General features: G+C 44.7%; 1 protein-coding gene across 1 annotated transcript in view; it reads right to left on the bottom strand.

Moving 5' to 3' along the window:
• The window catches only part of MYO16 (myosin XVI), a gene marked incomplete at its 3' end in the record, with an annotated part of 531,603 nt that overhangs the window by 25,215 nt on the left and 479,882 nt on the right, over positions 1-26,506 (bottom strand). Inside the window, exon 34 of the mRNA XM_082859271.1 lies at positions 6,037-6,195. Coding sequence (XP_082715397.1) covers positions 6,037-6,195 — 159 coding nt within the window. The remainder of the gene's footprint in view (positions 1-6,036; positions 6,196-26,506) is intronic.

Here is a 26,506-nt window from a genome sequence, read left to right as displayed (position 1 = left end):
TATTCTTTCCTGTATTTTCCAAATTGTCACATAAAACATGTACAGCTTTTATAGCCTGCATAAAATTAAAACGTCAGATGAATAGTAATATGTTGTGGAAGAAGAGAGGAGAAAACTTAGGAAAGACCCATGCTCTGGGAACCTGGGAACCGGTACGTCTGTCTGTTCTTGGTAACTGCAGCTCCTCTCCCTAGAAATCTTTACCGCAGGTCTAAAAATCCTTCTGTATCTTCCCAGTGTCATTTCCTCCCATCGTACCAAAAAGACTCTGTCTTAGGAGCCAAATACTTCCAACCAATCGTTACATGGAATCCCTGCTTAATATGGGGGGAGGGGAAGCATTCAGAAACACTTTGGGGCTTTTTCTCTGTGTGCATGTGATGAAAACAATCCTTTTCCTGCGTGCCAACAGAACACTCCCGCATTACCCTGGGGTTCTTGATGCTAAGCTTGAACAAGCCCTGCCCTAGTCATCTATCCACCTCATGACTCCTTCCAAGTAAAGCGCGACTTGTGATGAGAATCGCCTGGCTAGATCTTCCCCAAGACCCACTCGCCCCCTCCTGCTGGGCAGGTCAGCAATGAACATCCTTGGGTCAGCAGTGAACATCCTTGGGCGAGCAACGTGCTCAGATGAAAAACTACATCCCCCGACCTTACCTGGACCTGGAGGGAAGCCAGAGATAGGATGGTGAAGCCAGAAGCTCTTGACGGCCATGGAGTACCACCATCCTGGCTACCTAACAGCCATCCTGAAATACCCTCCCTCCCTCTTTCTCTCCCATTTTTTTTTTTAAAGTGAGGAACTGTAACTACCACACAAGTCAAGAAAGAGAACATTGTCCGTTACCCAGAAGCTCCCAACATTCTCTCTCAAATCAGTATTGGCTCTTTCTCCTCCGAATGAAATCCCTGCCCTAAGCTTCCTGGTGATCCTTTCACAAAGTTCCGCATCCTGGTCAGCCAGGTCTGAAATTCTGTAGGGTCTGTAGTAGGATCACGTGGCGGTTTTAACGTGCATTTCTCTAATTACGAATAAAGTTGGACTTCATTAAAAATGTTGACATGCCTTTTCATTTGTCCTTTCTGTTTTTCTGTTCAGTAGTTTTTGTTTGTTTTTAAGTAAACTCTGAATAGGGCCCTTTGTTGGTTAAATGTGTTGAAAATATTTTATCCCATTACATACATATACATATATATATGTGTGTGTGTGTATATATATATATTTTTTTTCCTTTACGGTTAGCACTTTTTTGTATCCTGTTTAATTTGTTTAAGAAGTCCTTTCTTTTCCCATCTCTGAGGTTAAAAAATTATTATTCTATATTTTCTTCTATAAAGTTTACTTTACATTTGACGTTTAGATCTAAAATCTACCAGGGATTGTGTGCGTATAGCGTAAGGTAGGGGTCAAGTTTCATTTTTGTTCCTCACATGGACAGCAATTGATTATTCTTCCTCCAATGCCAATTCTGTCATAAATTAAGTGGTTATTTATGCAAGCTGGGAGAGGTTTCTGCTTTAATTTTTTTTCTTCTCCTTCTTCATTCTTATTCTCTGGAAGAGTCTGTATAACAGTGGAATTATTTCCTCCTTAGAATTTTGAGAGAACTTACCAGAAAAATCATTTGGGCCTAGAGTTTTCCTTGTAGGAAAGTATTCATTTACAAACGCAATAATTTAACATTTACATTACTATTTAGCTCTCCTATTTCTTTTCTCTATTTTGGGTTAGTTGTAATTTTTTTGGAGAAAAGTATTCATCTAAATTCACAAATTTATTTTGCCATAAAGCTGTTTATAATATAATCATTATCATTTTTTTAATTTCTGGAAGATCTGTAGTGGGTCCCCTTTTTCATCCCAGAATTGGCTACTTGTGTCCACTTTATTTCTCTATCACCCTTGAAAGAGAATTCTCAATTTTATTAATGCTTCAAAGATATTTTTTTCAAAGAATTAACATTTGACTTTGTTGCTTATTTTATATTTCAGTAACTTAGGTTCTTGTCTTTCTTGAATCTATTGATTACTCAGCAATGTAATTTTTAACTTCCAAACAGAACTGTTGTTGTTTTTAATATGTGCATGCTATATCTTTTCCTTTTCTATCCCTTCACATTTAAATTTTCAGCATCCTCATGTATTACATGTTTTCAGAAACTTTAAAATATTGTATTAATTGATTTTTAATGTGAACTTACACTAAATAAGAGTCTTTTAAAGTTTAATGGAATTCAATTGAGTTTAAATTACTTTCATGTATGCTTTTTTGTCTACCATCTGAGAATTTTCAATTTGTCGTACCTTGAAGATATTCCTATTCTACCCCTTTTGCTATCTTCTAGGTTGATTGACTTTTTATTATTCTATTTTACTCAATAGTTTGGAAATTATACACCTCTCCACTGTTCTTTCAGTGGTTACCTTTGAAATTATAACCTGTTAATGTGATTTATCAGTGTATAATAGTAAATATTATTTTTACCCCCTCCTACCTTTACTTAGTTTTTTATTGTTTATTTTTCCTTCTTTTACCTGAGCATTCTGGGTCTGCCCATGTTTAATTCTTTCAGTTTTTGTTTTGTTTTGTTTTGATAAGATATCCTTAACTCCCTTCATTCTTACAGAAGTATTTTACTGTTTGTAAAATTCTAGATTGGCAGTTACTTTATTTGAGCATGTTAAATATGTTATTTCATTGTCTTTGGACTTCCACTGCTTCTTTAAAGGTAATTTGTCTTTTTTTTTCCTTTTTAACCTCTGGCTGCCTTTAAGATTCATGCTTGGTTACCAGTGTCTCACTATGATATGCCTAGGAGTATTGTTCTTTGTAGTTATTCTACTCAGGCTTTTTTTTTTAAAACAAAACTGACATTTACAGAAAGAGAGATTCACCTTTATTCTATGCACCTGCCTATAAATTTATAGGAACACACTCATTCCTGTTTGTCAATACCACCACATGCCCCTCTGTGGTCTGCTGTGGTCTGAATGTCTGTGTCCCCCTAAAACTCATATGTTGGAGCCCTACCCCCCAGTGCGGTGGTGTTAGGAGGTGGAGCCCTTGGGAGGTGATTAGGTCATGTGGTGGAGGCTCCATGAATGGGATTAGTGCCCTTATAACAGGGACCCCGGAGAGCTAGCTCCTTCCTTCCACCACGTGAGGGCAAGCAGGAAGCTGGCAATCTGCAGCCTGCAAGAGGGCTGTCATCGGTGTCGGCACCCTGACCTTGGACTCCAGCCTCCAGAACTGTGGCCAACACATCACTGCTCTTTACAGGTCACCCGGCCTGTGACATTTTGTTACACAGCCCAGCCCTGGCCACTGCATCCAGCCTCTGGTAACCACTCATCTCTTACTGTCCCTGTAGTTTGCCTTTTCCCAAATGTCATATAAATGCAATCATACTTAGAGTCTTTTGATTCTTTTTTCACTCAGTGCAATGCATTTGTGATGCATCCATTTTGTCGTGTGTAATAATGGTTCATCCTCTTTTATTGCGGAGTTGATCCATGCACTGGTCAGCCTGTGAAATGCTCCTGATGGGCCCACCCAGAGGCACTCACACCTCATGTAACCTCTTCCCACGATTCGACTGGACATATGGCCTGAATCCAACAAGCCGGATGAGGTTGGAGTGCTGGCTGTCCCCTCCAAGAGCAGCCGTGCAGTGGGCGTGGCTTCCATCCTGGGTGCTCTTCCTTGCTTTCCCATGGACCGCTTGCTCTGGGGGAAGCCAGCCGCCCTGTTGTGAGGCCTCCCTTGTGGAGATGCTCCTGTGAGTGCTGTTGAAATCAGACCATCTTTCCAACCAGCCTCAAGATGACTACAGTTTTGACTGATAGCTGATCGCTTCCTCGTGAGGGACCCTGAACCAAAGGCACTCAGCTCAGCTGCACCCAGATTCCTGACCCACAGAAACTACAAAACAACAGCCTCTAAGTTCTGGAGGGTGATTTTTACACAGCAATTAATAACGAATACAGTCCAGTCACCAACTGAAGGACAATTCATTTATTTCCAGTTTTAGGTGATTATGAATAAAGGTAGGATACACATTTGCATACAGGTGTTTATATGGACGCTGTTTTCATTTCTCTTCGGTAAACACCCAGGAGGGGGGCTGCTGGGTCATATGGAAAGCGTATGTTTATGAGAAACTGCCAACTTAAACCTGTTTCTTAGTGCTTTCATCAGTGTTGGAGAATCCTCTCCCATCTCTCACCAGATCTTTTCTCTTGCCCACAGAGGAGAATTCTCTCCCATTTCTCACCACATCTTTTCTCTTGCCCACAGACTCTCTCTCCTTTTCCCAGAATTCCAAAACCAGTTCTCAGCATATCCTTCAGGTCTCTAAACTATGTTACTGGAATATAGGTTCTAAACCATTTTCTGGAATTTCCACTCTTCTGCTTCTTTGCGTTTCATTCTTGATATTTTCTGACTTGTCTTCCACTTCCCTAGGATTTTTTTTAATGGCTGTGTCTAATTGACTTTAACCTCATCCTCTATTGTACTTAGTTTTATGACTGCATTTTTCAATTTCAGAATTTCCATTTGACACGTTTTCATGGTTTCTGATTTCTGCTGAGGTTCTCATTCTTTTATCTCCTTAGGCCTAGTAAACATACTTATTTTAAAGTACACGGTTTTGAACTCCAATCTTTTGAACCCCCATGGATAATACACTGCAATGGATTGCTATTTCTGCTTGTAATTTTCATCTGCTTTTGTGTCCTCATGTGCCTGGTTCTTTTTGATTATGTGTTGAACTTGGTATTTGAAAAATGGTTCGTAAGAACATTCTGAAGTCTAGAATACTGTAATTGTCCTTTGGGATAGATTATACTTTTTTTCTCCCAGGTACCTGTGGGCCCTGTCAATCTTGGAGGACCTCATTCCTGCCCCAGGGATTAAGAAGATTCATAGCTGAGCTGGGGTTCCTGGGTTTTCTTCTGACTCTCAGGATGGACCCTTCAAGGCTTCACCCCAGGGCCCTGGCAGGTGCTGGACTCAGCCTGTCCCCACAATCCTAAAAGGCACAGCCAAGCTTCTCAGCTACCTCCTGTGGACTCAGTGAATGCCTCCAATGTCCTTCAGAGAAAAGCCTAGAATATAGGCTTCTTTGCTTGGCCTTCATTGCATCCCATGCCCACCTTCTCAGTCTCTTCAAGAAAAGATTGGTCTGAATTTTCCCTTCAGACAATACTAGAAGCCCTGGGCTTCTTCTAGTGTGGGAGGAATAAGCTACTTGTTTAAGCCACTATTAGACAGGGTTTGGATACACAGAGTCAGGCCAATTTCTACAGGATACCTTCACTGATACACTCACATCGAACACCTAAAGCCAGTGTGGTGTTTATCATTCCTTCAGTAGTATTTTCCTTCACACTTTTGAGGAATGAAAAGAAAAAGGGGAGGGGGGAGGGATAAATTAGGAGTTTGGGATTAAAATATACACACTGCTATATATAAAATAGATAACCAACGGAGACCTATTGTATAGCACGGGAAACTATACTCAATTGCTTGTAATAATCTATAAGGGAAAAGAACACACACACACACACACATATATATACATACACATATACACACACACATATATATCCGAATCACTTTGCTGTACACCTGAGACTAACCAACATTATAAATCAACTATATTGCAATAAAAAATTTTTAAAAAATAAATAAATTTTTAAAAGAAATGAAAAAGATATATTTTTCATTAAAAATACTGTTAGAGCATCCATCGCCTCCTTCTGCCCAGTATACGTCTCATTTTATACTGGTTTCCACAGACCAAATACTCCATAAAAATCTCTGAAAAGTCAACTAATACCGAATGCAATTTGAATTCTTTAACTTGAAAATAAGAAGTTGACAACACACCCTAGAGTGATATTTCATACTCTATACCCTTTTCCAGTTTTTAAGCCTACTTCATTTTTGTTTTAATTCCATTCTCCCTAGAAAGTTGATACAACTTAGAACGTGTATCTACTTACTTCCGGGTGTAACGAAGTGCTTACCGTTTGCGACGGAATTTCCATTTTCGGCAGTGATCGCGCTGGAGAGTGAATTAGATAATTGAATCCCATGGTTATTTGCATTTCTATCTTGGGTCTCGGATGCAATTTCTGATGTACCAAGATCATCTCGGCTAGTAAGGTTCATGTTAGTTTCAAAACCTGAAACAAATTGTAAAAACAATTCTTTTCTGATAAAGTGTACTGAGCAAGTTGAATCAAAGAGTGGAAGGAAACAATAAAACTTATGAAAACAAACATTAATTATGTTTGAAACAGTAAATTAATAATCACCCTTAATCAAACGTATAGCCTACAAAACATTCACCACATTTTGACATAATACCGTTAAACATAATGGGATGCATTCAGTGGCAATAATGAATTTCATAACTTGTTATTTTCAAACATTATTATGAAATCTATAAAGAATTTTTGATGTCATACGTCTAATTACTTGTCATTACAGAACTGCCTATCTTGGGAAGGTTATCTCCTAAAAGAAGCCTAGCAATCTATTCATGTTTCAGAAATTTTCTGAGTTTTTAAATGAAGTGGAGCTGAGGCAACCTTATAGCTTTGAAAAAAATGTAACAGATATATTTTCGCTATTGTTACACAGTTTATTATCCACTTAGGAATACTAAACTTCAAAATCCTACTTCTGCACTCTATACAGTAACAAAATTACCTAAATGTTTAACGCATGTGCTGTACTGAGTTCTCTGAGGTGAAGAACACAGACGCCACTGTCCAAATTAGGCTGAAAGACGTGCTCCCACCCTCTGGGGAATTTCTGTTCACCATCAGGGATTTGCCATGTTGCTTCTGCCCCTTGTCTGCGGTGCTTAGTAGGTTCTGGGTATCTCTTAGTCAGACTGTTCTGAAGTTTTAGGCCAATACATGATTCAAAAAGGATAATAAACGGAATATGCCTTATTATATCTTACGGATGGAGGAACAGTTTACCCACCGTGACGGCAGAAGGAAGCAGGGGGCCAGCCCCCCAGAGCTCATCTCCAAGGCTGGGCTTGACAGCATCCTAGCTCTCCCTCCTGGCTGCTGTCTCCCCTTGCCCTTGAGACTTGCACTCAAATAGCACCCAGGCCCTCAGCATTTACCCAGATGCTCACACAGACACGTTCTGATGCCTGGGATGCGCATTCCCTATGCCTGGGACGCCCTCTCCCCGCTCAGCCCTCTTCCCTCCCCACCATAGTAATCTTGTTCAGAGCATCTTCTGTGCAGCGCAGTGGCCGCTCCTTTACAAGTGAGCGGGTCTGGTGTGCCCAGACAGGAGGCCGTTCTGGGGCTTAGAGAAGGAAGAGTTGGACAGATAGAATGAGGGCAAAATGAGCAGGGCTTTGACAACCAGGTGGAAGAGGTTCTATTTCCACGACCCAGGGAGTAGCTCCAGACTCCTTGCATTTAAAAAACAAGTAAAAAGGCTTTGGCCAGGCCAAGGCGGGCATCGCGGCCAAGGCGAGGTCAGGGGAGCTTCACCATCTCAGCTCTTGATGGCCAGAGATTATTGAACGGGCTGGAACTGAAAGAGTATCTATTCAACTTGGTCAACTCTATTTTGCCTTTTTAAAAATCATCTTCTGAAAATTAGTAAAACAGGTTTGGTGTTAAAGCGATCTCAAGACACAGACATCCACCTGCTTTTATTTCTCTTTAAGCTTTTTTTGTCTCACTCTTTAATTCAGTTGTTTATTGAATGCTTCCTCTGGCCAGACTCTCTCCACTAGCTGGAGGTCCAGAAATGAGCAGACAGGTAGCTTGCAGTCGCCCGCGGGACCGTGATTGAATACAAACAAGCAGAGGAACGAGCAAGAAGATGAAGGAGCTTGGTGGGCTCCCAGCTGGGTGGCAGTGGGTCAGGGAACCTTCTCCAGGGGCTCTTGTTTAGGCTCAGCGCGTGAAGCAGGGCGTAGCACCTAGGTAAGAGGGACGTCCTCTTAGGCCTGGCGGTACAGGACCCAGTACTCTGAGACACTGTGTGAACTCCTGGTACGAGTATGTGATGCTAGCTTCCCCCAGAATGGATTTCTATCTCATAAACAACTGCTATATGTAAACTACAGTCGAACCCTCCATTTTTGCTATTAAAGTTAAAAAAAAAATCATATGTCCAATCAGCAGGTTCACTTGTAGCCAAAAAATGTTTGAAAATGTGTCTCAAAACTTAGGCTGTGATCCTTACGTTATCTACTAACATTTTCTCTACGTTTTTATCGTAAGAGCGCACGTCTGTCTATTCCAAGGATGGCTCTGGATTGGAATAAGGGAGCGAGTCCTTCTTAAGATGGAAGAATAAGTGGTCAACCTGATGACAATTATTCACACTGTTCTTACGGTAATTACCGTCTCCTGCACGTTTATTATGTGCTAATCCCCTGCTAGAGGCGGGACTTGACTTACTTCTCATTTTCATAACAATTCTGAAGAGCTGTCACTCCCTCGCCTGTTTTTGAGATGAGGTCACTGAGGCCTGAGGAGGTCAATCTACCCGCATTTCACATTTCACAGTGAGCCGGTGTGTTGCCGCTGGGTTTAGACCGAGGTGTGCAGGGCTCTGCCGTCCACCCACACCCATTCTTTGGCTTGGCCCCTTCCGTAAAGGCTTTCTTCCTTATTTCCTTTGCTGATGTAAAGAGTAAAGCATCTTCTTTTCTGTGCCTTTATCACGCATGCCTCAGTGGTAAAGAACTGGGAACCCCAGCTTGAAAAACTGTCCTCTAGACACTGAAATAGAGTTGCGACATCAATATCGACATCGCCACTTTGGGGTTATGCTTATTCATGAATAGTAACCGAGGGATTCTTGGTCACCACATTGTGTGTCAGCCTCTTCTCATAAACACCCTGACTCCACGCTGAACCCGTGCATGAGAGCCTGTGCCCCAACTTGTTCATTTGTCGATTCAACCCCAATGAGGTTTTGACTCTCAAAAATTTGATTTGGCTGTAAAGTTGTCAGTTTCATGCAAGACCGGTTGCAACATTCCTCGTCAAAAGTACACCCATTATTTAAACACCAAAGGAATTGCAACGGCATCCCGTCAAGAGGACCCTGGCATGAAGTCTGAAGAAGGCTTGGCTATAAAAGTGCAGGTACGGGACGCACATTTTGTGGAAAATTTAAAAAAACACACAGATCAAATACAGTCATCAGGTTTGTTCTTACCTCCAAGCCGCGGTCATCAGGGTTTTGAGGGTGAAGAAAAGTCACACCAAAAGAAAATATTTGAGATTCTCAATGAATCTAAGCAAACAAGTAGGGAAGTGAGGGCTGGAAAATCCCACGTAGAGATTTAAGGGTGTGTCTGAGTCTTTTATGTATCTCTGCATCTTGTGAAATCAGTGCCCTGTGTATTTCAGGGGCAGCCTTCTGATGGGCGCATCGTAACATTAGCTAATTCGAATTCCTGTGGAATTTTCTTGCAGCCTGTGAACAGGGTTTCTCTGTGACCGCCCCCTGCTTCCTGGTGCTGTTCTCACAGGTACAGGAAAGATGAATCACATCGGGGGATGTGACTCAAAGATACAGTCTCAGTCTTCACATTAAGATATGATGATTGAACACAAGTACGCAATGAAGACGCATTCAAGTTGAGTATGAGTCGAACGAGACAATTCTACCAAATCTCGAAATATGAATGCAAAAACAATTCAGTAGCCTAGTGCTAGCTTTTATATAACCAGAGTATCAGGCTGGGTGGGCGTGATGTTCTGAAAACTGTGGTTTTCAATAGGAGATGCTACTGCACCCCACACCCGTCCCCCCAGCCCCGACCTCTCCAGGGGACATTTGACACTGTCTGGAGACATTTTTGGTTGTCACACCGGGGAGGTGGGTGCTACTGGCATCTGGTGGGTAGAGGTAAGGGATGCTGCAAAACCCCCTACAATGCACAGGACAGGCCTCCAGGATGAAGACTGGGGGACAAGACATCTGGCCTGGGATGTCAATAGGGCCGAGGTTGACAAGCCCTGCTTTAGAAGCTAAGTCATGGGATTTCCCTGGTGGTCCAGTGGTTAAGACTCCACGCTTCCACTGCAGGGGACGCTGGTTCGATCCCTGGTCGGGGAACTGAGATGCCAACGTGTCACGTGGCGCAGCCAGAAGAAAAAAAATGTTTTTTTAATTAAAAAAAAAAGCTAAGTCAGTTCACACCATTTCCCACTCACATCTCTCCACCGCTTTCTTATTTTGCTCAGATCACGATCCAAAGGCTTCCTGAGGCTGAGGGACCCTCCAGGACCCCGCTCCCTGCTCGCCTTGGACCTCATTTCCAGCTGCCCATCTGCCGCACCCCTCCCCAGCCCCACCGGCTTCTCTGCATCCCTCCACTCCTCCCCTCACTCTCCCGGAGCGAAGCCAGGGGCTCTGCGCTTTGTTCAGGGCTCCGCGCAAACCACCCCGAGCAGAAAGGCCTTCCCAACCACCTTCCGGAAAGCGGCACCCCTCTCCCTTCCCCAGGTCAATTTCTGTCCTCACAACTTGCTTTAGCTTGCTACACGGTCCTTCTCATCGCATGACATGTTACGCTTCAAGCGTTTGTTTTCTGTCTCCACCTTCCAGAAAATCGACACCACGAGCTCAAATGCAATCTTGGTGCCTCCAAGGGTGCCTGCACACAGTAGGTGCTCAATAAGTATTTGTTGAAAGAGAGAGAAAAAAGGATGAATAATAAATGAATGAATACAACAACATTGCTATAAAAAATCCACTTTCTTAAAGAAACCACACTCTGTGTAACTGCGAAATAGTTGACAAGTTTACTAACTGAAGAATTCATGTGAATTATTACAGAGAAATCATACACCACAGTAATCATTTCTCCCCATTCACATGAGATTACTGGAAACATATAGAAGGATTTCCACTGTTAATGATATGCCTTGAGTTCTAATCGCCACTTATTGAACATTTTAAGGTAAGGAAATTTCAGTGTGTGTGGTAAACATGTTTTACTCATTCAAAGGGCCAGAGCTGTTTGCTTTCTACCTAAGAGTGTTAAACTGGACAAGACACAATAGCCAAGACATGGAAGCAACCCACGGATGGATGAATGGATAAAGAAGATGTGGTACATATATGCAATGGAATACTGCTCAGCCATAAAAAGAATGAAATCTTGCCATTCGTGACCACACGGATGGACCCTGAAGGTATCACGTTAAGTGAAGTAAGTCAGACAGAGAAAGACAAATTACTGTATGATTTCACTTATATGTGGAATTCAAAGAACAAAACAAATGAACAAACATAACAAAACAGACACAGAGTCATAGATACAGAGAGCAAACAGGTAGTTGCCAGAGGGGAGGGTGGCAGGAGATGAGAGAAATAGGTGAGGGAGATTGAGAGGAACGGAGCTTCCAGTTACAGAATAAATGAGTCACGGGTATGAAATGTACAGTGTGGGGAATAGAGTCAATAATAATGTCATAGCTTTTAAACAACAAACAAAATCAAAGGGCCAGAGCTGTTTGATTTCAACCTAAGAGCGTTAACCTGCAGAAGAAAACACTTGTGAGTATTGGAAAGCTATTCCTGACCGACGGTAGGAAATTTCGTGTTTTCACTATTTTCCCACTAACTACCACTGATAATTATGTCATTATTGTCCTACAAATACACAAGGTTCATGCATAGTTGCTTTTTAAAAAAGTCTTACTTTACATGGTTTTACAATGTCGAATGTCAGGAAATGATAATCAATTTGGTCAGTGTTGACTCCTGGAATCTTGGAGGCTGGAGACGGGTGGAAGCCGGTTGACCCCAAGTCTACAGGGGAAGCTCCAGACCACACGCCACTTTCAAAGACCACTGCTAAGGCCCGTGGGAGCCGAGCAAAGCACCCACGGTTAACATCTGGGTGCCTGACAGCTTTTTCTGACAAAATTTCTACAGCAATGTTGTTGTAGTGATTTCTTTGTTGCTTCTTTCCTTTCCTTTCAACAGATCTTTATTGAGCATCTAGTGTGCGCAGGCACTGTTCTAAGCACAGAACAATGAGTATTTTGCTTTGCTTTATCTTCTCATTTTAAATAAATGTCCACTTTGCTCCCTAAATTTTGGTCATTTTTATTCTTTTTCTTAAAGAAGTTTCTCCTGCCCCCAATTGCATAAGTTTCAATTTCTTGAAAACAAAAAAACCCAGAACCTGTCCCAAACACAGAGGGTCCTGGCAGCAATGCACCTGATCCAGTCCTGGCTCCTAGGACTTGACTCTCGCTGGGAGATGTCACTGAATATAAGGTGACAAGGGCGCGTGACGTCCGGCTCTCACTGATACTCCGTGAAAGCTAGCTGCTGTTTTATGCGATCCTCAGAGCAATGTCCGAGCAGAAAAAGCCTAACTCTTCACTGGTCACAGGACCGGAGTGCAAGTTCACCTGGGAGTCAGAGGTGTAAGTTCACAGAAGGGGACATGTCTGGAAGAGGAGAGGAAGCAGGGTTTTGCTGGGAGACGGAGGCTACGCAGAGGAACGTCTCTCAGGAAAGGGATGCAAAGATTTTCAGGGGAGGAGAGAAGCTTCTTACTGGGGAGGAAGACGACTCCTTGAATAAGTTTGGGGCGCTCGAGAAACACGAGAGTGCGGTGAGCGACTCAGAGAACTCCCTCCAAATCTACAGCCAGAGGAAAGTGGCAAAAGGTACAGGGGCTGGTCCATCCGTGGGAAACAGTGAGATGCCCTTGAGCTGGCGGCCACTCTGGGGGCTTTGTGTGAGCGGAATGCAGAGTGATGAGCCGTGGGCCAACACGTTCCTCCTCTACACCACGAGGCTTCTGCAGGGATGGAACACGTAATTCTCAAGTCCTACACAGTTCAATTGGTATGCAAAGAACTAGCCAAGAGCTTTTAGAAATATATACCTAAAAGAAATGATTCCTTCAATGCTCCCATTCTAGAGGGGTGATAAGACACAATAAATTACAGGAATGTACGGAAACAATTGACAAAGTGCAAGAAGAAAAAGCACGGATGACTGTCCAACTATCTTGGGGGATGTAGGGATGAATAATCTGTGATCGTCATTGTGGGATGCTCATTCTACTCAGCTGAGTTAATGTTGGCTGGGTTTTGTGTGTGTGTGTTAAAGCCTTTGACACTTAAAATGCCAGCATGTACAGGAGACGCAGGGTGCATCCTAACAGGTGCCTCTTCTCAGGCTTCTAGATGGCGACTCGACACACAAGGTGATCAACTCGAAGGTGATCGTCTCCAGAGCACCTTCAGCAGCAGACCAGGGGCAGAAAGGAAAGCCGTGCAAATGCCCAGGGATCCACAGGAGAGACGGGGGCTTCAGTGGCCAGGTGAGCCCCGCAGGGCGGGCATGGGGAGAAAACACTGGATTTGCAAAAGCAGGGACAGAATGTGGCGAGGAGGAGGGAAAAGGAAGCCACAATGTCGAGCGGCAGAGTGAGCACCTCGTGGGCTCTGCCCCAGCTCTGCCCTGGGGTGTGGGAGGAGCCTGGACCTTCCGGGGCATCACACGGGGAGTTCCAGCAAGTATCTGAGTGAGGGTGTGCCCGGAAGGAGGCTGTATCTGTAAAGTGTTATTCATCCAGCAACAAAGGTGTACAGCTGACCAGCTTCGAAGAGAGATTGGAAACGGAAAAGCAGTGAGAATGTAGACTCGGGCAGCTGCAGGAGCAGTGCAAGTGGGGTTTCACCGAGTTACAGATCCCTGGGAGTCGGCCAGGACCAGCGATGGGGATGCCGTTAGGGCTGCGAATGTGGACTCTGAAGTGACAGCCGCCTACCCAAGGGTTAAACCGAGTGGCGATGATTTGAACAAGAGCATTTGTTAGGACTGAAAAGATAATAATGTCTAGGGGAGACTTAAAAATCTCTCGGGGGCTTCCCTGGTGGCGCAGTGGTTGACAGTCCGCCTGCCGATGCAGGGGACGCGGGTTCGTGCCCCGGTCCGGGAAGATCCCACATGCCGCGGAGCGGCTGGGCCCGTGAGCCATGGCCGCTGAGCCTGCGCGTCCGGAGCCTGTGGGAGAGGCCACAGCGGTGAGAGGCCCGCGTACCGCAAAAAAAAAAAAAAAAAAAAAATCTCTCGAGAGGGAGGATCTCTTCCAGGAAAAGTGACATTCCTACAAGCAGAGAGGCAGACGGCAGAGCACACGTGATAGAGGATACGAACGGTCAGATGTAAGCATGGAGGGGGGAGAACGCAGGACAGGAGGGTGGGTGGCTGGCAGAGGGGAAAGGCTTCTTGAAGCAGGGGGAGGCTCACGGTACCAAATGCCACAGAAAGGTCAAGGAGAATGAGGAAGGACTGAGCGATGGAGTGTTTCTTTAGGAAGAATGCTTAAAAACATCACTTCTCTCTCGGTTACCTGGATTTGAGATAGCTTTAGGGTGTATTTTGGAAACGGATGAGATTAAGATCCAGGTTTCTGGAACGCAAGAGAAAAACAAACTATAGCAGTTCGACTGATTTAAGGTTGAGAGTGCTATGCAAGGCATAAAAAATGTGAAAATACATTTTAAACTCATTACTCATGCTGGCTATCATTCATTCTGCAACTCTATAGGAAAATTCCTCTCCAGAAAGGCTACTGCAGGGAGGAATGTGCTTGTTTTTTCCTATTTGGCATTAAGGAAAAGTACAGAGTCTGAGACAGGAGCCTGGCATGGTCCTGCTGCTTCTCAGCCTCTCGTTTCTAAAATTGAGAAGTCGCAGCTCGACTCTGCTGACAGACACACATAGATGGTGTGTCCCTACGCATGGGCAGGACCGCTCAGACCCGAAATCGGCATCCAGCTTGTGTTAAACCATATCGACTTTGAGTTCCAAGGAACAATGCCTTTTAAATCTCTTATTCCTCTGAAATCTTACATTATTGCACATGAGGAAAAAACACATGCACAAAAATAAGGATCTAGAGATCACTCCCCAGCCCCTGCACTCTGACAGGCTTCTAGGACATGAATAAGACTTTTTTCTTATCCATGAGAGTATAACCCAGACGTTTGGCAGATCGCCTCAGAGAAAGACAAATGTCAGGGGTAGGGATTCAGGTAGACACAGTGGCTGGTCCTAAACTCAAACAGGAAGAGGGATTCCACGTGTGGCGTTGCGTAAGGAGATGTCAGATGTCAGCAGAGGGCACATTATCAAAGATGTGTGGTCAGGAGGGCACACGGAAGAGGCGTGTGTTTTGAACAGCAGGAGTCTAACTGACCTTAAGCGACGCGAACCAGACTCCATCACCCCTTTGCTAATAGTCCCAGAAATGGATCAAGAGAGGGCTTCCGTGTCTACTGGTGCTGGGGACCACATGAGGTCCCCATGCGATGACTCCTGTGGCAGCCGCATTCCACAACATGGTCATATGGCTATAAGAACTGATTACTCAAGAAGCAGAAAAGTACAACACTGCGGCGACTGGCAAGGATGGGTGGGTTGAAAACACGTATTAGCTGGACTTGCTTCTTACCCTAAGAGGCTAGAGCCGGCGCCCCGGTGTTCCTCCCTACTTTTAAAAAACGCCTTATGAATTCATCATTCTTGAATAGATCAAGATTGCTCTTGACCTTGTATGTTGAGCAGTCTTCTGCGGCAGAAAGTGTCACCAAGACGCACGCTTGGGGTTAAGTCGGGTGGAAGGAAAGGGCTTCCTTGCCCACCCCGCCTTAGCTCCCGCCACCCACTCCCCTGCCAAGTCTTAGGAGATGGTTTGTGCTAAAAACACCAACCGAGGCAGGAAATAGAGTGATATCTTCAACAACATATGTGCTGAGCAGGGCAAGAATGTACCCATAGTAAAGCTAAAAAATGACTGTCAGTATAAATAAGGTTTGCAGAACCCAAAAAGGCACAGAGAATTATGTTGTGTCAACTTTCTTTTCAGTTTGACGAGCTGTGGCTCCTTTTGGGCCCAACTCTCCGGTCCCTGCCATCGCGGGAAGAAGCATGGCCACCCTTTCCTTTCCCTGGAGCTCGCCTCCCCTATAATGAGCTGAATATGCAACATCTAAACAACAAGCTGGCCTGGCCTGGAGACCCGTTCCTCGTGTCTAATCTCATGGGTCACGCGGGTATTTATATAGCTGGTATTTTTACATTTCCTCAATGCCAGGTGGTAACATAAATCCAGGGGGCCTGGAACGCCACACCTGCACAGCTGCACAAGATTGACAGTGTATGTCCTGGTTTAGGTGTGTGTTTTCTCCAGAAAGCAAAGATGGAGAAGACGATATTCCTTTTCTTTTATTGGGAGCTTTCGGTATTTGTTGACACTGGTATGGTGTCACATGGATGGGAGACTGGTAATACCTACTATCGGAAAAAAACAAGGAGGGTACCCCCAAGACACCTCCTTTCTCACGGGAACAACCAACACCCAGCAGCATATCCCTTTAGAATAAGAACTGGTTATTTATGTTTTCATTTCCATGAGAATTGTATTCACTTTATTTTGTTTCTTGGTATTTAACCACCTTTATTTTTTATTTTTATTTATTTTTTTGCCGTACGCGGGTCTCTTACTGTCGTGGCCTCTCCCGCTGCGGAGCACAGGCTCCGGACGCGCAGGCTCAGCGGCCATGGCTCACGGGCCCAGCCGCTCCGCGGCATGTGGGATCCTCCCGGACCGGGGCACGAACCCGTGCCCCCTGCATCGGCAGGCGGACTCTCAACCACTGCGCCACCAGGGAAGCCCCACCTTTATATTTAGCTCGTCCTGGAGCCCTTCTTGGATTTTTAATGTTTAGCTAAATTGTTGAAGAACAACTACTTCAATCCTTGAGAAATATATAATCTACGTTTGCTCCATTTCAGGGACACCAGCTTGTGCTCCCGTCACAACATGCTGTTCTAGTGCCTCCTGTCCATCCCCTACCTTCACGACGTGAACCTCAGAACAACCAGAGACGTGGCTGAATCACTTACATGTCATACGAGACAAACTCTCATTGTTGGCATTCATTTCACCGATGTAGTTGCAGCCGGGTCAGAGAGAACCAGTAAAATGAGCAAAAGTTAATAGCCGAAACGCAGTGGTGTAAACTGAGTCTTTTCAAAATCCTTGTTCAGAACTAATTATAAACTTTATCCACCCCAGATATTTAAGAGCCCCAAGGTCACAAGCCAGGACCAATGAAGACAGGCAGGAGCCCAGACCTCAAGCCTCTGCCTGTGGGCACAGTTCACGAGGAGGACACAGGGCAGGCCTGGGGCAAGACCTCCGGGGCTGGGGCTTGGGAACCCCGGAGGGCTCAGGACGGCAGTGATTTCCACTGGTGCAGAGACGTGGCCACATTTTAACAGCCTGGCGGTGCCCTGCACGTCTGTAGATCAGCCCCACTGCCCACCCCGGGTGGCTGCTACGCAGCAGCTCTGAGGCCTTACATAACAAGTTAAAAATATCTCTACAGACTTAAAGTCTTGTCAGAATTCTCCTCAAGCCACGTGGCCTGCTTCTTTGATGGTTCCCATGATTGGGTCCTTTACGGAACTAGACGGGCGGACACTACTAATTCCTTGTGCCTTCAAACCCTATGTGCCTGTGTGACTGAATGTCCCCGGAGCCCTCGCAGTGGCAGTGTCACATCACAGAGATGTCGGCCACCCAGGAAGGATGGGACACTGGGAGGGACACTGACGGAAAGGCTGAGCTGATCTCAATGGCTTTCATCTCACCCAGAACTACAGGAAGAAAGCCCCTCGGAGCCAGTCAGGAGGTGGCGGTCCCATCCTCATGTGCCCACAGCTAAGCATTTCTCATCCTTCACTTTTAAAGAATATACGTTTACAGGTACATGAATGTAGAAAAGCCCTTTTCACACACCCTGGTGTAGCTCCTCCAAGACATCACTTGGTGGCGCCATCGCGTCCTTGCACAAACCCTCCTCTTACAGTGCGAGACGCACTGGTCTCAGCCTGTTTCTCCCACTGCTTGGGTTTCACTCTCCTCCTTCCCTCCAGATAAATCCTACCTTCCAGATCAGTGTTTCAAAGGACATATTTATGGGTTGGAAAATCAATTTAGTGGGTCACGATAAGCATTTAAAAACGAAAGAGAGTAGAATGAATTGAATAAAAATGCAGCATTTCACAAGCATTAAGGGTAAGCAGTTTGAGAAGCCCAAGCAGCATCTCCCCGGACAATGTTTCTTGCAGCCTGGGTACCTCGGATCTCTCGTGTTTCCCTGCTGTGAGCTGCTTCTGAGCAGATCCCATATTTTACTTCTAAAATCCATACAATTTAGCACAACGCCCTGCACAAAACACACCCTCAATGCATGTTTTGAATGCATGAATGAAGCCCGCCCTTCTCATGTAACCATTTTTCCAAACCTCTTTGAAAACTGGAGGCAAGTAGCAAACAGCAACACAAATATTGTTACTCATTGAATCATTCTGCCTGAAGTTAACCTCCGATTTTTTTAATCCTGAAAAGGACTTTGTGTCTTGGGGGCGATGTCATAGAATGATTTTATTGTCTGAAAAATGGAACCTTTTCCCTAAAATCATTACAGAGGGCTCCTTAAGATGGATTCGACCCCTGCAGCAATGGAAATGCTCTCTGATTAGCAGCTGGACCACATCGCTGGGTTTCCTAATGATCATCAGATTAAAAAGACATTTTTATAATCCCTCATCACCACACAGAAGCCCAGTGCCTCTGCCCCGTGTCGCTGTCCCAGCCTCTGGAGATTAGACATGATTCCCAGCCTGGGTAAGTGAACTACATCAGTGAAATGAACGCCAGCCATTAGAGTTTTACTGTCTCGTTTGACACGTATGCAATTCAACCAAATATCTGGTTGTGCTAAGTTTCATGTGGTGGGTAGGGGATGGACAGAAGGCACTGGAAAGCATGTTACGACGGGAGCACAAAGGAGTCCCTTAAATGGAGCAAACGTAGATTACATATTTTTCTCAAGGACTGAAGTAGTTATTCTTTCTTTCAGTCTTTTAAAAAATTTTTAATTTTTTATTGGTGTGTTACAATGCTGTGTTAGTTTCAGGTGTACAGCAAAGTGATTCAGTTATATATATATATTCTTTTTCAGATTCTGTTCCCTTGTAGGTTATTACAAGATACTGCGTGGAATTCCTGTGCTGTACAGCAGGTCCCTGTTGGTTATATATTTTATATATAGTGGTGTGTATCTGTTAATCCCAACCTCCTAATTTATCGCCCCCCCTTTCCCCTTTGGTAACCATGAGTTTGTTTTCTATGTCTGTGAGTCTGTTTTGTAAATAGGTTCTGTGTCATATTTTAGGTTCCACATATAAGTGATATTGCATGACATTTGCCTTTCTCTGTCTGACTTACTTCACCTAGTATGATCATCTCTAGGTCTATGAAGTAGTTATTCTTTTTTTTTTTTTTTTTTTTTTTTGCGGTACGCGGGCCTCTCACCGTTGCGGCCTCTCCCGCTGCGGAGCACAGGCTCCGGACGCGCAGGCTCAGCGGCCATGGCTCACGGGCCCAGCCGCTCTGCGGCACGTGGGATCCTCCCGGACCGGGGCACGAACCCGCGTCCCCTGCATCGGCAGGCGGACTCCCAACCACTGCGCCACCAGGGAAGCCCTGATGTAGTTATTCTTAACACAAGTTTCTATTAAAAATCCAGGAGGGGCTCCATTACAAGCTATACATAAAGGTGGTTAAATACCAAGAGACAAAATAAAGCCAATATAATTCTCATGAAAATTGAAAACAACTGTGCTCTTCTGCACTAGAGAACCTGCTGCTGGGCATTGGTTATTTACTTGAAAAAAGACATGTGAACTGCTAAGCGTATGGCGGGCGTTCGGCTACTTTAAATGGATGTAAATGGATGTACATGGGTGCCCTCCATCCTGCTTCTAAAACCAGCCTGGCCCCTGTCCGGCTGGTGATCTCACCTGAGAACTGGAATTAAGCAAACAAAACTCCGACAAACAGATGTGACTTCAGGAAGTAACGTAAGGGCTGCAAGCTTTGGTTCCCTTTTCAGTAACGTGGAAATGCCTGAATAGGGGTAGTTTTCACCCACGGCTTTGCTCAAGTCTTCTGTCTCTTACTTACTCCTTCCTGGATCTTTCCACATCAAAGGAGAATAGTAAAACTAAGATCGAAAACATGCCTATTTGCTTGGGAATTACCCTGCTGTACCTACAGTGCACATATGCCAGTTCTTCCATTGGACATTTTGGCCAGGGGAGCAGGGGGGAAGAGTATGTTTGATCATGAGTCAGAGTTTTGGGTGTGAAGAAGCTCTTTTGTAGGTTTTGCAGGACTTTGGTAATACACAAATTCTCAGGTATGCTACCGTGAGTGTTCCACTGTAAACGTGTGTCACCTGGGCTCCAGTTCATGTCTGCCATGCTTTGGTCCCTGCATATTTTAGGACCGAGTCACCTGTGTGGGGAGGAAAGCAAACTAGATTGTCGTTGATTTGGCTTATTAAAATTAACATGTATTAGTGAATGTAAAATTGCAATTGCCCGGTATATTGTCAGTGTACAATGTCTAAGTATGAACATTTCTGGTTTCAAGGAGAAACCAGAAAAAGAAAGAAGTGAAAACCAGCAGAGAAAAAGGTCTCAGAAGCTTCACACACAGCGGGTGACTCATGGGATAGGGCAGTGGGTAAAATGACATTGAATATAGCTGGCTCGCAGGTGGTGAGGAATTTTCTAGGCTAATCTGAGAATTAATCATAAAAATGATTCAAGTCAGCCTAAAGAACCTAAACACTCTTAGGTGATTAAGAAACATCTTTTTCTCTTCCAATCCTCTTAAGGACAGAGAGAACATGGCAGCGGTCCAGCTCATCTTTAGGGAAACTTTCCATGTACCCTGTCACTTCTAAGAGTTTCTTCACAAAGGGAAGAAAACCCCGGGATATTGTATTCTGTGGCAATAATGAGATGCGGAGAGCCAGGAAGGTCTTTATTAACTTGCTTTGGGAGGGTTGCTGAGTGGCTTAGAGGATAAAGCACTGGGTTTCTCTTTGGAGCCCCCAGTGGGCATTTAATTCAAAATCTAGTCTAGAGACCCCCAACACACAATGGCTGCTTGCTTTAACGGCTTGATGGTATGAAAAATATTTACTGGCTAGGAAAGATAATCCACTTCTGAAAAGACTGCCCTCTCTTCCAGAATTCCAGGTACAAAAGAGTCTCCTCCCACTGACTGTGCCTTAGAGAACAGCCGAGCTGGGATGGCTTCGCTGCCTCTTCCGGCTCATCTCAAACATGATGAACCATTTGTGCGAGATGCCTATCCCTGGTCTGAAGGCATGCTGGCAGCCGTAGACTCACAGCCAAGACGTTAAGCTCATTTCCCAGGATAATTCACACTATTCGAAGGGTCACTTTTTGATCAGGTTGATCTAAATATTTAATTGTCACAACTCTCTGGTTGGTTTGGCTCCTGGGTTTCAAGGAGGAATGAAGCAGCTGTGCCTAGTGGAAGTCCCAAGCTCAGGACACCTCTGAGTTTAAGATTCTCCCAACAAACATTTATTGAGGGGCTCTGAGTACGGGCCTGACACTATTTTTTTTTTTCAGCCACGTTTCTAATTTTGCCATTATCTATATTTCTGTCTCTATAGCCACGTAACTTAGGAAATTAAAAGTTGCCATAGAGACACAGATGAGGAGGGCTTTCTTGGGTGTGCCTTTCTCCCGCCCCAATCATGCTGGCTGTTGAGAACCACTTCTGATCGTCTGTGCAGCCCTTAGCGTGGCCCTGGGACAGGGTGAGAGGTCACTACAGCTTTACCTTTTGGCTGGTCCTGAGCAGGCATCTGAGACGCTCCACTCCCAGGACGGACACTCACATCCCACAGAGTCAGATACTTCCTTAAGGAAAGATGCTGGGTGAGCGCTTTGCAAGTGAAAACAACTGCTGTGAGTGATTGCCCACCTGTAATTAGGAACTGTTCCCAAGCAAAGCCTCACAGAGGCTGAGTCAAAGGGAGACAGAAAGCGAGCCAGCAATCCTTTTGAATGTGAGGAGTTATTCCGGCCCCACCTGTGTGCTGTGGGTCCCTGACACTAGGGAGGGCAGTCTGCGGGACCAGAGAGTAGAAAGGGTTTTATCAGGAAGGTGAGGGCGAGGCGAAGGGGCACTCAAGGAACACGCCCTCAGCTCAAAACCGACACTTCCGTGTCCCTTAGGAACATTTCCAACAGTTTTATGTGGCCTTTGGCTTTTGTGTTTTTTACAAAAAGAAAAGTTTTATGCGTCCTCCTCCCATATCTTTTCCTGGTAAGGAGTTTATCTTTAACTTCAGAAGGGAATTACTTTCTGAGACAGGGACTGGGTATCATTTTTACACTTTAATTGTTTTTTGGAGACCAAGAATGCCACAGTGGAAAAGACCCAGGGTCTGGGAGAACAGAGACGTGTTTGATTCCTGACTCTGGGACTGATCAGTTTCTGCGATTATGGGAAAATCACTTCATCCCTCAGTCTACGGCTGCTCATTGGTGGATGGAGAGGCTGACACCTGCACCTCTGGCTTCACAGACAGGACCCGGGGAGAAGAGGCACGTCGGCATGCTTGGCCGACAGGAAAGGGCCACTTATAAGCGTTAGCTATTAACACTATTAACAGAACACCATGACCAATGTTCCAGAGCGTTTCTGAGTAGTTCCCATTCTCTGAGGTCACAGGCACATACCCAGAATTGCTACTATCGGTTTCGTTCTCTTTCTTCCTTTGGCTCTTAATTTGTAGGGGAGATCCCAAGGGTTAATGCTGAATTCTCGCGGGACAGAAGAGGAATGTTGGAGATGCTTCCAGGCCTTGTCGTGGAGCTTCCAGGTGGGAAGCTCATCCTGCCCTGCTTCCGTGCACCCTCTGTTTTCTCTCTCTCTCCTTCAAGGCTCATGGCCAGATGCTAAAGGACCAGGTACCCTGAACTCACGTTCAGAGGCAGGGCTCACCGCACATGGCTTCCTCTGGCTGCCATACCGGCTCCCCTCTGCACTCGGGAAACTAACTCCACACCCCATCATTGTCCCCATCACCCTTCCTGCCCACGTGCCAGCCCTGGCGTGAGGCTCTCCTCGACTGCAGCCGTCACGCACTTCCCCTCTGGGCTACCGGGCACGCCAGCTGTGCACATCTGCAGCAGCGGCCCTGCACCGTGCCCTGCTCACCGATACTTTGTGATGAAATCTGTGCAACCTCTCACTAAATGAGGTACAAACAAACCCCTGAGGTTCACGGGCCACTTGGGGGTTCAGTCACAGACCCACTCATGGTTTATAGCCTCCACGTAAAGCCTCTCACTGAAATGGGGTGGACCCCCCTGCCACCTGCACTGCCTGGACAGGGCAGGGCGCACGGATTTCTTTCTCCCTACTTTGGATTCCCTGTGGCGAGCCCCGTGCTCACATTAATGATGACTACAAGGGAATTAGCTCTACAAGTTAATACAAGTCCTGTTTATGGGTCCCTGGTTGCACCATTTCCCTGTGTGAATTCCTGGGCATTTACAGAGAGAAGGTGCCGTAAACTGGGAGAAAAATGTCACCACATTCACAACCAATATTAGGCATCTTTTCAACAGTCCAGTTTAGCATAGAAGACAAGGAGCTTTGTGCTCTTCCCATAGGTATGTTTGGCTACTGATCAAAGCTCATTTCCAAGCAGAGATAGACAGAGTATTATTTCTATTGGACCATCTGGGGAATTAGAGACACTGCAATGTCCGGTTGCCAGTCCCAAACACAGATACTCCCCTTTACTGCAGCAGGGCCAGGAACTGGGCGAAAACGTCCTTTTCTCACAGAGAGATTTACTCTCCTTCTGTGCAAGCTCAGGGTCACCGATACGGTAGGGGGAGCCATTTCTATAGCTCATCCTCGCCTGATAGATGATCAATGGACAGCTTGCTTCTCTGGGGATGGGAAGCTCGTCTTCCCGGAGGACTTACTCATTTGGAAAACGAGGGAAACTTAGGGTTGATTTAAAATGGTTCCAGAAGGCCACGGAATCCCTTCCTTTCACAGGAGGGAGGCTTTGTGAGAGGCAGGAGTGCGCTCAACTACACATCAGTAAACTATGTGCTTTGCTCTCCACGCCCTTTATAATTTTCATGAAGCCTCAGGCCACCACCGCTCACAAATAAATCACCATGGAGAGAAAGCAAAGCGGCTGGGGAGCGAGAAAGATTAACAGCTCGGCACGGATAAACTGCTAGTAGAGGCTGCATGGAGGCAAGAAGCCTCCGGGATGTCAAGCCCTGCATCCCATGATGGGATCTAGACATCTGCACGAGGAGGACCAATTCCGTAGGCCGTAATTTCATTACAACGCATCACAGATGAAATGAAGATGGTGTCGAAACTTCTGTCTCAAACGCCAGGAGCAGAGAATGACAATTTACCAACACTGTCCTTGAGCAGGTCAGAGGTTTCTGCCTGTAATTCTGTGATAGCTCACTGATTTTAAGGCATCTTCTTGTGGCTGAACAACGCATAAGTAATTGTACTTAATTTGGCAGTGAGGCGTCAAAACCTCACACCATGTTGACTTAAGATGCAACCGTATGTCTTTTGGGACCTTGATCTTTCATACTTGGTTCTGTCTGGATGCGATATTTAGAAATCCACGCTTGTTGTCGTAGCAGAAAGGTTGTCTGCACAGCTGCGCACGTCTGGAGCTGTGCTCAAAGAACCCGTGGAAGATCTCGCAGGCCGGTGTTTTGGTGGAGAGCTAACTCCCGAGAATTATTTTGGTTGTATCATGAGAAACGCGTCTCCGGCATCCGGAGGCGGCTCCTGTCCTGAGCAACAACCTCACATTCATGGGCTCAAAAGGATTGACTGGTCTGTACTAATTAAAGTGACTGAAGAACAAACCTTTTTTTTTCTAAAGGACTTTTCTAATAAAAGGTTTATAAATACTTATTAGTAAATTGATTCGACCTTGGGACGTACTTCCAAATAATCCATTGATGGTGGAGAAAACTGGGGATGAGCTAAGACTGGCCACAGAGAGAGTTCATTCATCTATTCTCTACTTTTGTATGTTTGCAATTTTCCATAAAGCCGACTTTAAAAATAATTCTTTGGAAAATAAATGGCCCTATGGAATCAAGTATCATGCTGTAAAAAATTCATTTAAATAATATTTTGATGTAAAAACTCGAAATACTCTTACTTGGAGTGTTTATGCAATGAAATGAAATATTTGAAATTAAGAGTAATTACCATTTGGCTTCAGTGGTTCTTATGTGTAAAAACGCCACAAGGGCCACAGGTTTAACGAATATACTTATATGTAAAACTGCTTTTTCTTCTTTAGGTAGGTTTTCATCAAATGTATTTAATGAACACCTATTATATGTGAAGAAATATTGTCTCTCTATATTTTTGGTTGTCAATATAATTTTTAACTACCTATTTATATCATATAAACTAAGGATGCACAGTATCAGAAAGTAACAAAGTAATGTTTTTTCACAGAATAGTCTGCAACTCAGACTCCTCCACATTCTTCTCCAGATTTCTGAGGTGTACTGCGTTGTTGTCAAAGCCCTATCATCTGATCTTTTTCAACGGGTACAGAATAACACGCTCACTTTACTTCATGCTCTAGATAAACAACCAGCTGCCACAGAGCCATCTGGAACGATGGCGCACCCTCGTGGCCCCAAGAAGCCAATGACTCTGCCCCTGCATTTGAATTAGGTCTCATAATTTTTGAAACTAGGCAACTATAAATAATTAGCATAATAATATTAATCATATTATGGCATCAGATGAAAAACACCTTGTGAATGAATGGGATAACCAGGAAGTCACAGACAATTAAACATTTAGTCATTCTTCATTTTAAGGGCCCAGTGGGTATTCCACAATTGTTTACATCCGCGATCTGTAAAGTACATGTTTGGAATTTTTGACTTTATGAAACCGTTTTCTTCGTCCAAACTGTAGGACTCTTAGTTGTTGCACCTCAGGTGAGCAAATATGAATTTTTAAAGGCTTATCCTCTGTTTTTTTTGTTTTTTTTTTCCTCTGCAGTCCTGGGCGGGTAGCCAAGACAAATGCCCCTGGAGCCAGAATCACTGCATTCAAGTCGGGCTGTTTCTCTCAAAGGAGGAAGACTTTGAGAAAGTTTAATCTCTGTGCCTTAGTTTTCCCATCTGTAGAATGGGGATGCTAACAGCAGATACATTTTAGTCTTGTGAGAACTAAACAGGTTATTAAAACAATGCCTGGAGCATAGTAAGCACTGCAGCTACTTGCTGCTGATACTACCCCTCCCAGACTGCAGTCACATCTGTCACCTGCACAATCACATTTTGTCTATACCTGCATCCCGGACTCTTAAAATTTCTGTGACCTGTGTGCCTCAAATTGAATATCCAAGAGTCTATAGAAAATGAACTGTTTTGAGGGACATGATATTTATAAAATCCCACATGGATATTAAGTCTATGGAGTAGTGACATTGTAGAATTAAACAGCAAAGGACCTCC

This window comes from Leucopleurus acutus (assembly GCF_964270905.1).
Source record: "Leucopleurus acutus genome assembly, chromosome: 18".
NCBI classification, from domain to species: Eukaryota; Metazoa; Chordata; class Mammalia; order Artiodactyla; family Delphinidae; genus Leucopleurus; species Leucopleurus acutus.
The sequence above is the reverse complement of the archived record's forward strand: the minus strand, read 5'-3'. Positions and strand labels throughout refer to the sequence as shown.